Source organism: Equus caballus, chromosome 5, assembly GCF_041296265.1.
Source record: "Equus caballus isolate H_3958 breed thoroughbred chromosome 5, TB-T2T, whole genome shotgun sequence".
NCBI classification, from domain to species: domain Eukaryota; kingdom Metazoa; phylum Chordata; class Mammalia; order Perissodactyla; family Equidae; genus Equus; species Equus caballus.
In genome coordinates, this window is record NC_091688.1 from 103,366,244 (window position 1) to 103,382,485 (window position 16,242).

The 16,242-nt window shown below is 53.7% G+C and overlaps 1 protein-coding gene across 11 annotated transcripts in view; it reads left to right on the top strand.

Annotated features, from left to right (window-relative positions):
• KANK4 (KN motif and ankyrin repeat domains 4) overlaps positions 1-16,004 on the top strand; it is a 64,308-nt gene extending 48,304 nt beyond the window's left edge. For 10 of the 11 annotated variants that reach the window (XM_070269004.1, XM_070269006.1, XM_014740230.3 and 7 more), the window contains 3 exons: positions 4,892-5,034; positions 8,202-8,402; positions 14,179-16,004. In XM_070269004.1, the coding sequence (XP_070125105.1) occupies positions 4,892-5,034; positions 8,202-8,402; positions 14,179-14,283 (449 nt within the window). In that variant the 3' untranslated portion in view covers positions 14,284-16,004. Of the gene's footprint in view, positions 1-4,891; positions 5,035-6,553; positions 6,844-8,201; positions 8,403-14,178 lie in introns of all 11 variants that reach the window. The other variant, XR_011439398.1, reaches the window with a different exon arrangement.
• Positions 16,005-16,242: the final 238 nt, after the last annotated feature.

The window sequence follows — 16,242 nt, forward strand, 5'->3', positions numbered from 1 at the left end:
TTGCAGTGTCCACAGAGAGGTAGTGAGGGCTCACAACAGGGGAGGGTAGTAGGAATAGAGGAGCAAAAGGCCACTGGGGGTTAGTGACGGACTGGCTGAGGGGTGAGGGGAGCGGGAGCTCTCTGATGTGGCAGGCTTGGATGGCTGAGAAGGCGGTGCAAAAGGAGAGGACACGTGTGGGGAAAGCAGAAAGGATAATTCAGTTTGACGCAGATTTTGAGTTTCCAGTGGGGTATCCAGGTGGAAATGTCCAGAAGACGATTGAGAATTCCAGATCCACAATTAATGGGCAATAGAGTTTTGGGTGAGTCCAGCTAGAGCACAGCCAATGGAGTCCTTTAGGAAAGGAATGCAGATGGAGAAGGAAAGAGGCTGCCGAGAGAAGCCCTGTGGGAGGCCTGCATTTAGAGAGAGAATGATAGAGGCCAGTGGAGGAGACCCAGACGGAGCTGTGTGAGAAGCAGGAGAAATAACAGGATAGTGGCCGACAGGGGCCAATGATGAAGAAGGCGTCCTGAAGAGAGAGTGTCGTCCACTGGGTCGAATACTGCAGTGTCCCTGAGGGATGATGCCTGGCCGTGGCAGATTTGGGAAGGGGTCACTGGTGACTTTGGAAACAGCTCTTTCATGGGGATGTTGGGAGGAAACCAGGTTGCAGAGGTGAGAGGAGTGAAGTGCGTGGGTTGGGAAGGCAGTGATGTATGCTGCAGCTGAAGGAGGCAGGAGAGGCTGCAGAGAGTTAGCGTGTGTTTGTGGATAGAAGAAACCTGAGCACGTTTGTTGTCTGAGAAGAAGAATCCGAGGAGGGGTTGGGGGACAGAGAGAGAGACAGAGACCAACAGAGAGAGAGATTAAAGATACAAAGGAGAGAGAAGCTTGATGGAGCCAGGTCTTGGAGGAGCTGGGAAAACCTGGAATCCACAGCAGAGGCGGATGAAGTCAGCCTAGGCAAGCAGCTGGATAGCTGTCCCTCTGAGAGGGAAGCAAAAGGAAAATAAGGTGGTAAAGGTCCAGAGAGATGTTGGGGAGGGGAGAAGGGAAGTGAAGTCCCCTTGCTTCAGATGGCCTCGATCTTCTCAGGAAAGTGGAAGCAGGATCTGGGTTGTGGAGTCTGGAAAGGGGTGGTTAGTAGTCAAGCCAAGAACTCTGCGTGGTTTGCTGAGCGGCCCCATGGTCCGCTGAGACTAGACCGCAGGGCTTAGAGTGGACTTTCAGCAGAGTGGGTGACATCAAGCCACCTGGGAGTGACGGTGTGGACAGGTGGGTGATGGGGCTGGCTGAAGATGTGCGGGTCCCTGTCGGACGTCATCTTGAGTTAGGGATGCTGTGTGAGGGATACCAGGAGGCTACTACCAGATGCTCTCCACAAATTAGGCCCTCTGGTAAGCACCTGGCATATGAGATCTCATTTAATCCTTGTGACAATCCCATTAATAGGGATGATCATCCCTGTTCTGTGGATGATAAAAGCTCAGGAAAGTCAGCAGACTTGCCAGAGATCCCATCATGACTAAGCGTGCTGCTGGGGTTGAGGTTGACACCGTTGCGTTCCTGGCGTCCAGGAAGTGGAGCCCGTGCTAGATCTGTAGGCCTTATTAGGAGGCTGGACGGGGAGTTTAAATGGGCATCAGGAAGTCTGAATTCTGGATCCAACAGCTTTCTCCCAACTTGGATCTCGTCTACCCGGCTTACGTCTCTCCCATAGCTTCCCGTTGCTCTTAGAATGGAAGCAGCCTCCTCAGCCTGGAGTCCCAGATGGCTGGCTGCCACCTGCCTTTGCTGTCTCTGCCAGCAGGCACCTCCTCCCCTCCACTCCAGCCACGTGGCCTCACACTCACCAAGCACGTTCCCTTCTTGGGACCTTTGCATTTTCTTTCTGTCTGGCCCTTTTCCCTGAAACTCTTCTCATGATGGCTCCTTATCATTTGAGTGACAGCTCAGATGCACCTCAGTGGGCTTCCTGATGAGTCCATCTAAAGTGGCCGCCATGTCTCCTCCCTCTAGGGAAACACCTTGCTTTTTTGTTTCGATGATCAGTGCTCCTCACTTCTACCCAAAGAACTCAGCTCAGTCACGGGGACTCCTCTCGTCTTGTCCCTTTCAGTGTCCCCAGCACCCGCACCAGTTCCTGGCTCATAGTAGGTGTTGAGAGAATATACCTGTTAGATGACTCCTGGGAGCTAGGTGAAGTCCCAGTAAATTTCCAGTTCTCCAAAGTTGCATCCAGCAGCCTTGTGGCTCTTCCCCTGAGAGGGTAGGTGATGGACGCGACCACAGCCCCCAGGCCTTTCTGCTTCTCACACCATCAAGCGAAGACGAAGATATGGTTCTAACCTTGAGGCAATTTTATTGGGTTTCAGCTCTTCATGGATTCACGGGTACCGTAAGAGTGGTAGCTCCACTGAGGAAGGCACATACCTGAGTGGAACACACCTCGTGTTCTGTTTACCGTGTTCACTGTCGGAGGCTTTCATTACAGCACATGAGTAGCAACATCTACTGCTCTCTGAGTGCCTTTCCCCACCAGTCACAGTGCCAGGTGTGACACACACGTGCACGACCATGTACGGTCCTTGCAGGGATTGTCAAGCAGATATGAACTGCATTTTCCAAGTGAGAAAACTGAGGCTCAGAGAGGTCAGGTAATGTGGTTGGAGTCACAGAGCCAGTCAGGAGCTAAGCCAGAATTCCAACCGTGATCTCTCACCCTCCCAACCTGGGCTTTTTCTACTACGGCAAACTAGGTTTCAGGGACAGTGTGAGACCTCAGGAGCACCTCGTGTGTGCACCAAGAATCCAGAGATGGGTCACGTGGAGCTGTCGTCTTAAGTAGCTACAGACGTGCAGCCTGTTAGCAGTTTTCCGGGTGGGCCAGGCCGGGCCAGAGAATGGACTACTTAAGATTCGGCTGTTATAAATTTTCGCCGATGTTGACTGAGAATCCATTCTGTACTCATCAACCCTAAAGTTGCTTGGAAGCTTTTCCCTTTAACATACCGAAATAGCTGAAGAGCCACAGAGCATAAGGTCTGAAAGGGGGTAGCAAGAACATGCTGAGAGTGCCATCCCTTCCGCTCCCTGTAGAGGGCTGAGGAGGGGGACGGAGGGTCACAGTCCCGGACCTGGGCTCCCTTCCCACGCAGTCGTGAAGCATCAGGAAAGTGCATTACAAACTGTAAAGGGCTGCACAGAAGTGGCCTGTCACGGTGGAGCGCAGAGCTCAGTCCTTTGTGAGCCGTCCTTCGTTTCGCCAGGTGGCCACCACGGAGGAGGAAGCTGGCTGAGTCGGAGTGTGCTCAGCGAGAGCTTTCCCCTCCCCCCAGGCTCCCTGGTGGCTGCCCAGGAGCTTCTGCTGTGAGAGCCCTGGGTCCTCAGCCCCTTTTCCGAGCCGCTGGGGAGGGGCTGGGCCTCGCTCTGCTGACCTACAAGTCATGTTCACACCTCTCAAAAGCAAGCAAAACCGTCACGGGGTAAAAACAGAAAAGTCTTTAACAGGCAGTGTGGCCCTTCCCGTCTTTACCAGGATGGAGCTGTGAGGCCGTGCTTGCAGTGTGATTCTGCCTTCCTGGCCCAGCTGGTCGTGACAGTGGTCAGGGGGCCTCAGAGAGGAAAGTGCTGATCAACGAGCCGAGCGGGTTTCTCTGTATCCACTGGCGTCCGGGTATCACTGTGGCACGTTGCTGAAGAATCGCTGGAGTGAGCTGGAGGGAATGTCAACCAGAGTTGGTTTTTCCCTTGCACGGAACTTGGAAGTAGCCCTGACGGACATTTTTTCATAAACCAGATTTGTTGCAATGAATACCTAAGTCTTCAGGAGCAAGTAGCAAGGATAGAAAGACAAGAATACCGTTGTGGACAGTAACAGGAACAACAGTTGACACTTTCTGAGTGTTTGCTTTGTGTTAGGCGCTGTTCTAAGTGCTTTTGAGATATAAACTCATTAAATTTCTGTTATTATCCCCATTTCACAGAGGAAATGCTAAGAAAGGCCAAGCGACTTCATCTACTGAGGTGTTTCACTGTTGCCCAAACAGGCTCTTCGGATAAGTAGTAGTACAGGGAAGATTTGCTTTTCCACACGTACCACCCCTGAGAGCGGCATGTTTCTGCAGCAGATAATGGGCTGCTAACCTCCTGCGCCTCCTTTGGTGGGGAGGCTGGGAATGCACATTGCCAGGGTTACAAAGCAGAAATTTCCTTGAGTTCTCTTTTAGCACTTCATCTTAAAAATATGCCAGTTTTTCCTTCTGTTGTGAGATGTATATTCTTAATGGCTTTAAAATAAAAGTTGATGGAATTTTTTTCCCCTCTGTTTTTCAAATGAGATGGTTATTCCTGGGATATTCCCCAGGTTTACCCTGTGGCGTTTTTCATGCCCCCCGGTACATTGCACAACATATCCCTAGGCCTTCGGAAGGACCTGCAAACACAGCCATCTGCTTAGGAGGTACAGCCAGACACAGAGAGGGTGAGACCTGAAGTCGCAGCTCTGGGCAATGTGGCCAGGAGAGTGGTGCGTCTAGGGCCTCATCTCACCTTCGCTCGGGCAGCTCATGCAGCTTCCCTGACCTTCAGTGTCCGCATCTGTAAAATGGGCGCACTGTCTTGTGCTCTGCTTTAGGAGAGAAAGCCGTGGCGTTGGCCCCCTCGGCCATCTCTGACTCTGCTGTGGACCTTTCCTGCTAGGTAGCCTCAGAAAGCTTGTAAAGAAAAGTGGCCACTTTGAAAGGCTACTAAAAATGTCAAAACATTGATTCCACCCCTAGGAAGGGATTGCTCTATTCCGTGGCCTTTTAACCAACCAGCAGGCAGCATCCTGTTGAACAGGCTAAAGCAGACTGCCCCTCTGGCCCCTTGGGAGCTGTTCCAGTGCGCGTTGCTTCTCTTGCAGGTGTCTGCAATGTGGACACTCAGAATAAGGCTGGCTATACCGCCGTGATGATCACTCCCTTGGCGTCCGCAGAGACGGATGAAGACATGGCTGTCGTCTGGAAGCTCTTAAGGGGAGGAAACGTGAACATCCAAGCTACTCAGGTAGGAGATGTGAACACGATCTCCTCTTTCATAACTGTGGACACTTGCCAGTTTTATTCTGCCTGTGGGGTGAGAAATTCCATGCAGATCCATTTAGGGTTTTTAGCCCAAGATGTCTGGGCTCTCCAAATGACATCTGTCCAAAGCCTGACCATTTGGTTTCCTCAGAGGCTCCCGAGATCCAGAGACAGACCAGGACAGAGGTCAGTGAGCTTGTAATCCAGTGTGCAAGTGGGCAAACTCCAGCTGGACTCGACCTCTCAAACCAAGTGTTCCCACAGGTAGCACCTTGAGAAGGCATGAGCTAGCCGGCTGCTCCAGGAAGCCACTGCAGGTGATCCACCGTGATCATGACGTACAGTGCGTTCAGAGATTGGGAGTCTCTGTTCTGCCTCTGGGGCCCTCTCCTTGAGAACACAGAGTAGGGTACGTCTTTACTCAGCACGGCTTTGAGTAAGACAAGGCTCCGTATAGAACAACGGGAACTCCTCAAAAGGCCGCTTACCCATCTTTGACCAATACAAGAACAGGTAGAGTGCATTCAACTCTCCGTTTCCCCCTAGAGTGTTCACAGGTGTAGCCTAACTACCTAAAACTGAGAAGGATCTTAGCTCTCACTCTACCTTAAAGCTACAGGTTAGCCTGGTACGTCATGGATACTGGCAGAAGACACGAGACTCCTGTGCCAGAGACAGGGGACTGTGTGTTACTCAGAGTAGGAGCAGTAGCCACGACATCAACATTTACACCACTTCCCTGAGCCCCAATTCCCAATTCCCACAGGACGATGTGGGGAGGGCCAGATCCCTGTGCACAGAGTGGGTTGTGCTGCTGGAGAGGAACCCTGAGCTTAGGAACCTGAATCTTCTATACCAGACAGTAGGCATGCCTGCCCTCTGCCCTGGAGAAGACAGCATGTCTACCTTCCAAGGCCATTGACTGAACAAACACGCTTAAAATGATAGTCTAGGACAAAAGGGCAGATAGAAAGTCTAGAGACCCGTGGAAAATTGTCTCCCAACAATATTTTAACTCCACTCTTCCCCACCCCTCCCCCAAAGTTATTGCAGACAGTAGCCTGACCTGATGGCAAAGTCACTTTGCACCCTTCATCTAGTAGCAATCCTACTGATGGTAAGAAACAGATGTCCGCAGGTCACATTCTGGTTTTCACAGTATTTTCACCCACCTGCAACTCCTACCCCATAGGACTCAGTAAAGCTGTTTTCATTTTAAATAATGTGTTTCCCAAACACATTAATTTTATTTTCTAAATTGGCCCTCGTGCAAGAGGATGCTCTCCAGTGACCAAAATCAACCCCCTTGTTTTATAGAGGAGAAACTGATGCTCCTTCCAGGTGGCCAGAGGAGGGGCGGGAATTCACAGCTTCGGCTCCTCCCATCAGCTCCGCCTAGAGCCTTACCTCTGAGGCGAGGGGCAGGTACCAGGTCAAATGGGAGTGAGCTGGGAGGCTGGGAGTCTCCTGGCTAAGCTGCTTATCTCCCCTCATATCTCCAGGGTCAGCGCAGCGCCTGACATAGCCGTGCTCTGTAAATTGCTGTTGAATTAAACTGTGTTGAACTGGACCAGGAGGGAGCGGAGGAAGGAAGGATCCCCGGTCAGGCAGCTGGGCAGACGTGGAGACGGTCTGCATATGCTGTCTGGCTTTAACTCGGAAGGAGGGGTCTGGATGGCACCCTCGGGGTCTGGTTGGTCCAGTAAACCAACCGTCACCTCAGGCTGAGTATGAACAAACCAGAAGCAAACAGCCTTCTCTGGAAAGATCTGTCTGGGTTCCAGGGCACCTGGTAAGACAGTCCCACATCCTGAGCGTTTGCCATACGTTGTCCCCAACGCTCAGAATGACAGCAGTAGCTCCTAAGTACAGAGCGTTTGTTGAGCCCGCGGGTCTCACGACAACCCCGTGAGGGGCCCACCTTGTTAAGCATTCCCATTTTACCAGATCAGGAAAAGTCTTCGAGAGTTTAACTTGTCCAGATTCACAGGTCAGAAGTGGCAGAGCCAGGATTTCTGTGATTGCCCAGCATCCTGGGCGGGAAAGCAGAATCCATCGGAGGCTGCAGACTGGAGCGTAATCAGTGAACACATCAGCACACACGTCCTGTGCACATTTCACGTGCGAGACGCTGTGCTCAGAGCCATGGGGGGTCTGAAAGGAGAGGAAGTGTGGTCCTTGCCTCGTTCTCGCCACCTTACCAAGCCTGATGTCCAGTCAGAGAGGCAAGCCTGACCTGCCTGGAACCCAGGACAACCACAAGGGCAAAGTATAATCAGTCCTGTGAGAGGACTGTGTATCTACAGGAAAGTCTGTGAGGAATGATGGTCACTTGCAATCAGAAAAAGTACTACCGTACGTTAGTGCATTCCCGCCTTTATCCCATTTGATTCCCAAAGAGCCTTGTGAGGTGTACTGGACAGACCATCATTATGTTAATTTTTAAGATAAGAAAGACCAAGGTTCAGGGAAGACAGGTGCCGTGGCCCGTGTCCTGCACTAGGAGACAGCAGAACCAGAGCTTGTCCTCACGCACCTTCTGGTGCTAATCCATTGCCACGTCCACTGATGGTTACAGGGACGTAAAAATTATTGTCAGTGGCTGTGGATTAGAAATGACCACAGGACCATGCGAACAGAGACCGTGTTGAGACAAGAGGGTTCTGGGTCTCATTAAACAGAAAATACCAGAGGCATTCAGAGCAGACCAAGGCTTTCCGGAGGAAGTTGGGCTGGGGCAGGAGTAGGAAGTCGTGGTACTGAAGCATTCGACCCTTCGTTTATCCCCTTGTTCGACATTTGTCAGCACGTACTTGGTGCTAGGCACTGGGGTGACAGACATAAAGAGGACTGGGTCCCTGGGAAGGAGCGAGGTTGACAGGGTGCAGTACTAAGAGCTGAGTGCTGTGCTGTGAGCACCGAGACTGGGGCGTTAAGAGGCGGGCTTTAGAGAAGGTGCAGCGCTGGACTAGTGTCTGGGAAGAGGAGGAGAAGTTTGCCAGGCGGAGGAGAATGTGTCCCATGCAAGGGCAGAAGGAGATTCATGTCCAGGGTCATTCTCTGGAGAGGTCTTCCCAGATCACACCCAGGCTGGAGGGGGTCCCTCCCGGTCAGCCCCCGCCTCACCACACCCCTGTGCTCTGTGTGCAGGGGGGCCAGACCGCGCTGATGCTGGGAGTCTGCCACGACCGGGGGGACATGGTCCAAGCGCTCCTGAGCTGCGGGGCAGACGTCAACCTGCAGGACCACAACGGATCGTCGGCCCTCATGCTGGCCTGTCACCATGGCAACGCGGACATGGTGCGGCTGCTGCTGGCCCACCCGGCCTGCAACAGCAGCCTGACTGACAAGGTGAGACTCACAGGCAATTAACAAGTAGGTGTTTCACTTCTCTTCCTAAAAAGTGCCCTGCCAGCCAGCAGAATTCCAGGAACCATCTGGCAGCAGCCACAGAGTCAGCTTCCTAAGGCTGTTGTGGGATTTAAATGAGGTGATCTGGGTAAATGCTGGGAAACCCCAAACCCTAGCCTTTCACGGCATCCTCAGGGGATGTGCCCAGGCCTGGCCTTGGCCCTCAGCTTCCTTCAGTCACGGCAATAACAGCACGTGGCTTTGAGGTGGTGGCTTGGACGGGGACCCCCGCTGTCTGTGGGCACTCTCGAAAGGCTGGGTGAAGGAGCCAAGTGTCCACGCCCTGGCAGTGACTCACTTACAGGGTGGCCCCTCCATCAAGCCGGCTGCTCGGAGTTGTGTTGTAGACACACGCTTCTCACATAAACTGCGTTGTGAGGCGACAGCGGTGATGATGGTGACGGCTAACGTGCAACAGGAGCTCATTGCCAGGTGCTGTTCTGAACGTTCCCCTAGACTGTCCCATTTAAATCCCACACCAGCCTTGAGAGGTGACCTCTGTGGGAATGAGGGAACAGAGCTGTGGCTCGTGGTCGGGTGGCAGACCCAAGATGGCACAGCGGGTGGACGCAGCCCATCACACTCTGAAGCCCACACACAACTCTGCACCATCGTCCCTGTTGTCACCCTGTGGGGTCCACGCCTCTGGTTCCTGCTGAATCCCCAGCACCAAGGAGAGTGTCTGCCACATGTCAGGTGCATGAATCGACATTGAATGAATGACCGCTGGAGCCTCAGAGGTGAACTGTGGGGCGTGACCCTTTGGTCATCACTGTAGGCTGTATTTCTGGAGTCCTCACGGGATCTTACCTCCCTAATCCTCTCAATCACACCGGGAGGTGGGGACTTCGGGCCCCGTTTTACCACCAAGGAAACAGGCCTGGAGAGTTTATGAGGCTGTCACAGGTCCAGGCTGCTGATCACCGGGGCAGGGACTCAGGCCCAGGCTTGACTCCAGTGTCCTTAGTGTCAGCACTAGAACAAAACGCTTTCAACAGACTCCTCCGTACTTAACATCCACAGTTCAGGGGAACAAGGGCCTGGGGAGGGGAGAGCTTCCCCTCCCTCCCACTGGCAGCCTTCATACTAGGCCTCATCTGAACTGCCCGAGAATATTCCATCAGGACTCAAGCTGCTGGTCCCTCACCCACCCCCGGGAGCAGCCACCCCAGTCCAGTGTCTTGGCCAGTGAGCCCAGCTCCACCCAAAGCCATTTCTGAGATAACGAGAGAGAGCACAGACCCTCCTGGAATGCGCGTGGGAACGCGGTGGGCTGCTGGAAACAGGAGCCTCCTGTATCGGCATCACTCAGTCAGACAAACGATCTGCGTTCTTGAGCTCCGCAGGGTCGCCTGGGGCAGAAGGAGGCGGCCCCCGATCTGGAGTGGGCCAGGGCCCCCTTAGTGGCCACGGAGGCCTGAGAGGTGGGCCCGTGGACAGGGCTCCCTGGTTAGCTGGCGGATGGGCAGTGAGTCTGGACGCCTCTGCGGGTCGGTCACAGACACAGCTCAGGGGCTGTATTGGGAGGCGAGGAAGGGCCGTGGTGGGAGGGCTCACCATGCCTCAGACAAGTGGAGCGATCGTGAGAAGCAGGGACTTACACACTCGCAAGTGTGAAAGTGCGTTCAGTGCCTTCGGGCGGGTCACCTGGCCACTCTGAGCCTCTGGTGCTCGTCGGTAAGTGGGGTCAGCAACAGGCCATCCCTGAGAACGGGAATGTTGGTGAGGCCTGTGCTTGACACCGAGAGGCGCTCACTGGCCGGCAACTGTCCCTGTTATGGAGGGGCCGACAGTGGTGGCTGACGCGAAGCAGTGGCCACAGGACTGAGTGGGGCCTGGGCGTTTGTCCGCAGTGCCTGGAGGAAGCAGGGAGGATGAGGGTCTGGGGTTAGAGGAGCCTGGCCCCCAAAGGGAGAAGCGACCCTCATCCGGGTGATTTTGCCCCCCGGGGGAGACTCGGCAATGTCTGGGGACGTTTTTTTTTGTCACAAGTGTGGGAGGGGTGCCCCCGGCCCCCAGTGGGTAGAGGTGGGATGCTGCTAAGCATCCTGCAGTGCACGGGAACACGGAGAATTACAGATGATCCCACCAGCAGGTCAGGAGTGCCGCGGATGAGGAGGCCGGTGTAGGCAAGTGCCGAAGTCCAGGTGGTACCAGGCGGCCGTCTCGGTCAAGTGCGGGGTCAGGGAGAGCCGGACGAGGGTCTGAGACCAGGCCGGCTGCAGGTCCGGGCTCGCAGCCTCAGGGAGGGGGGTACTGACCGCCCAACAGGAGATGGCGGCAGAAGCTTGCCATTGTGGAAGGTGGACAAGTCAGGGCAGCCAGCAGGCTCAGGGTACCCAGGTGGTGGGGCAGCAGGCCCACAGGGTCTGGACCTCACTCATGATCCGGGCACCTGCTGCCTGCTTGGTCAGGGTTGACACAGGAGTCACACCCCAGTTGCCCAAAGGGGACCTGGGGAGAAGTTCCCGTGGGAGGTGGAACCGTTGACTAGCCAAGGAGCCCGGAGCCCTGGGCTTGCGTCTGCGGGGGGAGTTGTCCTCGTCAGGGCCGCCGCATCATGTCAGTGTTCATTTTCCCACGGAGGCTTCGATGTGGCCTAGATTGTTCGATCATCCCATGGAAAACTGAGAGAATTCAGGACCTGAAGTTGGTTCCTCTCATCCTACCAGCATTTGATGGTTGATGTAAATGCAGAGCCCCCAGAACAGCTGGCAAGGCATGGCCCCTGGGTTAGAAGGTCATTCAAGAAATTGGTCACCTGGCCTCCTGGGGCTGCCAGGGTGATAGGACACGAGGTGGTGAGGACTGAGCCAGGCCCAGGCTCACCCTTGAAGGCTTTTTGGCAGCCGTCCAATTGAGAGCTTCCTGAAGGCAGAGACCACGCCTCCTCATCTTTGTGCCAACATGGTGGGTTTTTGGTGAGCTCTGCTGCTGTCGAAAGATAACCCCCCACCTCCTACACATGCACGCATGCGCACACACGCACACATACACACACATGCATGTGCACACGCACATATGTGCACAGACATGCATGCACACACGTACATGTGTGCACGTACATTCACACATACACATGTGTGCGTGCACAGGCACACACATACGCGTGCATGCACACACACACACAGGTCTGCTGGCTGCCAGGGCCCCTTGCACCTCTCGGACCTGCAGTCTTGCAGAGCAGGGCTCGCCATGCCTGGTCACACTGGCGCTGCACACCGTAGGCTTGTTCCCATGGGAGGGACACAGGCTCCCAGGTGGTCTCTCTGGCCACACTTTCTGAGCTGAAGGTGGTCCCTTACTCTCCATGTCCGCAGCTGGGGAACCCGCAGACGCAGGCTGTCATCTCCACGCGGGCTGTGCTCAGAGGTGCGCGTGCCCCTGGGCCTGGCCCCGTACTCTCCCATCGTAACGGTAATTGCACTGCCTGCATGTTTATGTGGAGCCTTGGGGTTGACAGAGTCCAGGGCTGGAGGCCAGAGTGCAGGGGGATGGGCCTAAACAGACCAGGCCCCTCTCTTGTGGGCCTTTTACAAGACTCCTCCGCTGCAAGTCTGGGCTTTGTTCCAAACATGTCCAATCTAAGAAAATACTCATGAAGACTTTTGCTGGGCTGGTTCTCCATCAGCTTGAAGGGGATAACTCTGGTATCATCCAGCTTCCCCTTCCCCACAGAGCTGATCGAGGGCCGACCAGAGGCAGGCGCTGGGCCAGGTGCTGGGCCAGCAGGAAGAGGCCGCAGCCAGTGTCCGACCTCGTGGAGACAAGACAGCTGTATCAGATAACCCATGACAGCAGCTCATAGAGGGGGTGAAAGGAAGGCATGGAGGGCACGGGGCCTTTTCAGAGAAAGAAGCTTGTATGCTTTGTGAAGCCCGTGTGCCATCCTTTGGGGTCCCGCTGAAACACCCCTTCCTTCCTCTGTTCCGTTCCCCCCTACTCACATACACACACACTTGCACACTCACACACACACACAGTGGACAAACTCTGTTCCTCTTCTGGACTGCTTGGCCTTTTGCCTGCATTATAGTTACTGACACGTGTGTGGAGCCCACGGCAGCTGGACTCCTCCTGGTGCACAGAGAAGAGGCTGAAGCGTTTTGAGCTGAGTGTGAACCCTTCCCACCTGCTTCTGTGGACGTTTCATGTTTTAGGAAGCAGGCCTGCCCTTATGCAGTAAGAACAACCTGGTGGGTCTTGGGTGCCCCCCACATACCAAACCCACTAATGTTTATGCAGCAAAATGCAAGAATGTTCACAGTAGGTTGAATAAGGGTCATAGACAGCATCAGGTCGGGTTTCACCTCCAAAGGAGTTTCCAAAAAATTGGTTTGCGGAGCTGTTTAGATTTCAGAATTCTGGCTGTGGGATTGACCCCACTCCTAAGAGACTGGCTGCCCTCGCAGAGCCCAGCATGCACTCGTCCTGTTGGCCGTCCCCTCCTCTCTCTGGAGAGAGTGGCCGGCGTTGCTGCCGAGAGCCCCTTGGACGGTGGCTGCTTTAGGCAGTGGGACCAGCAGCTTCCTGCATGGTGGCGGCTGTGTAAAAAGCACACTGGTGTCCTGCGCCACGAGGTCAAAATGTGCATGGTCTCATAGTGGTTAAGTTTACATGCTCCACTTCGGTGGCCCAGGGTTCACGGGTTCGGATCCCGGGTGCGGACCTACACACCGCTCATCAAGCCATGCTGTGGTGGCATCCCACGTACAAAGTAGAGGAAGACTGGCAAGAAATGTTAGCTCAGGGCCAATCTTCCTCACACACACACAAAAAAAGTGCATGTCCTTCCATGCTGTGAGCCCACTTCTACAAGTTGGTCCTCAGGAAGAAATTAGAAATGAGAAAATGCTTTCTGTGCTAAGTTTATGATGGTGAAGACTTGGAAACAACATAAGTCTGCAATAGAAGGGAAATAATTTAGTAAATTATGGAATATTATGTGGCCACTAAGAAAAATTATATCATGGCTGTGTAAGAACAGGGGGGAAAAAGTTAGGATGACTGAGTAAGAACAGAGAAAAATCTTACAGCATACCATAAGTTAAAAATGAAAGCAGGGGCCGGCCCTGTGGTGCAGCGGTGAAGTTCACATGTTCTGCTCCAGCGGCCCAGGGTTTGCTGGTTCGGATCCTGAGCACAGACATACACACTGCTCATCAAGCCATGCTGTGGCAGGCATCCCACGTATAAAGTACAGGAAGATGGGCACGGATGTTAGCTCAGGGCCAGTCTTCCTCAGCAAAAAGAGGAGGATTGGCAGTGGATGTTAGCTCAGGGCCAATCTTCCTCCAAAAAAAAAAGCAGATTCAAAATTGGTACACACTATCATTCCTGTTTAAAAACCAACAATGAATGTGCACAGGAGAAAAGACTGGAGGGAAACATGAAAATGCGAACTGTCATTTAGGTCCATGTAATGGAATAATGGAAGAGTTCTTGTCTTTTCTTTTTTTCCCAATTTTTAAAAAAATGTATTAAAAGCCAAGCAACACGTCTTTATTTCCATTGCACGGATTCCCAGGGGTGAATGCCGTTTCCTGGAACGAGGCCCATTGCTCACGGGCCTCATGGCCTAGGAGCCTCCTCGACTCCGTGGGTCTGGGGACACGTGGAGTAGAGCCACGCCCCCTGCACGTCACCTGCTCCCAACTCTCCCTTCCTCTCTAGGGCAGGGATGAAATTTGTTTCTGCTTTTCTTTCTCCTCTGCAGGCTGGCCGGACGGCTTTGTCCATCGTCCTGAAGTCACCCGCCCATGTGGAAATTGCAGGGCTTCTGCGGGCCCACGCGGAGCAGGGCAGGTCCCTGGGGCCATAGGGGCTGCGGAAAAGCTGGCCAGGGGAACAAAGGGCCTCCTTTCTGGATCCTCCCTCGCCCCGGAGAGGGCATGGGTAGGGGTCGTAGCCCGAGGGCCACCCCTCAAGAGAAGAAATTATGTCAAATATGCACATACATTCCCCTCATATAATTCTGCTCATTAGGATGCTTTGTAGTTTTGCCTTAGGCCAAGCCCCCCATCATGCGGCTGCAGGCAGGCTGCAGGTGCAGGGGGCACTGGTATCTGAGCGGCCCAGACATCTCTAGCCTTGAGTTCCTTGTGCCTCTACCCTGTGTAGCGCCGTGTAACACGCAGCCGGGCAGGAGCACATTAGCAAAGCAATACTTTTGACATGGAATTTTAAAGTCCACCGTCTTTTTGTTTTTTGATCAACTGTATATGGGTATGTCCTGCTGCATATGCATGTGTAGAGAGGAGGGGTCCTGCAGCCACCCTGGCCGTCCTCCTCTAGAGGACCCAGGGAGAATCGCCACGTGGACGGGTGAAATGCAACAAGCCCCCTTTGGGGCCCTTGTTTGGTTGGGGTTGACAGAAATCTTAAATTCAGACGAGGTAGGAAGAAGCACATTGGTGTCAGAGCCAGACATATAGTCTTGACAATGTCTGAGTCATCGAGTGGGTCCAATTCGCTCTAGGGAAATTGGAATTAACCAAGAAATCCAATCCAGTGAAGCACACACTCGTATTTAGGCAGAGTCCAGTTACGTCTGCTGTCCTGAATCTGTGAAAGAAACAAATGGATCAGAGTGAGCATCCTCCGGGCCGGTTATGGTCATCCAGAAGCCACAGCTGTACACATGACCTTGTGGTAATGCCCCTCCTTGCCCTCATAGCCTTTAGAAGTGAGCTATGAGCCCTCCTCCCCAGGCTCTGAGGTTTCCAAGACTCCAATTGCAGGACCTGCTGGCCTGGGCTGCAGCACAAGTGTGGGACCCCGGCAGGGCCCGCCCTGGGCTGACATCTCTCTCCACGGGACAGTTCTTTCTTAAACTTTCATCATCCCAGGGGGCCACATGTGCACAGCTCATGTTCAGTAACTCACACAAGGTTATCTATGAATTCGTTCTTTCCTGAGTCTCTTATGCAAAAAATGTCCCTTATCAAAAAAGGAAAGACGTCAAAGTTGGGTGCATCCGTCTCACCTTACAAACTCCGAAGCTTGAGTTCTCATTCTGACTCAGCTGCCGATTTGCTTGGTGCCTCTTGGGTGAGTTACGGAGCCTTCTTGGGCCCCAGTTCTATCTTCTCTAAAAGTGGGAATCACCCTACAACCGGCTGCCTGTGGGTGTTGTGCAGGAAACCGCTGATGGAGGTTTTGGAATCCAGTGCACAAAGACGGTACGGAAATAGTGGGAACGTCCGTGTCCGTCGTGGTTCACAAGAGGCTCAAAGCCCCAGAGCAGGATGGTGTGACTCAGGGGTGGAGAGAGTGGAGCCAATAATGAGCTAAAAATGCTTTAAATGGGTTTATTTTGACCTCAAAGCACATTTTAAAAGCAAAAACCTAGCCCAGTGCTCCTCCAACTTTGATGTGCGTACAGATCACCTGGAAGGCTGGCTAGGTGGCAGCAGGTCTGGGGGGGCTGAGAGTCTGCATGTCCAGCCAGTTCCGGGGGTGCTGATGCAGCTGGGCCGCCCCACACCCAGCGTAGCAAGGCCTTGGCCTGTCCTGACTGTGTATTAAAATGCTGCCTCTCAATCTTTTGTCTCAAAGTTTCTTTGCTTTTCTCTGCCCGTGGTTCTCGGGCAGTTGCGTGGGGTCCTGCTGTCGTGTGTCTGCAGACGGCAGAGGGGCGTCCGTGTCCTATGTTGCCAGCTTGGGGTCTCTTTCTGCATCTCACTTGGGAGGGGGAGGCAACTTTCATCTGGGCACTTTTTTTAAAACAAATCTCTCATTTGAGTCCAGCTGTTAAAATCTGCATATTTACTAGAGAAGG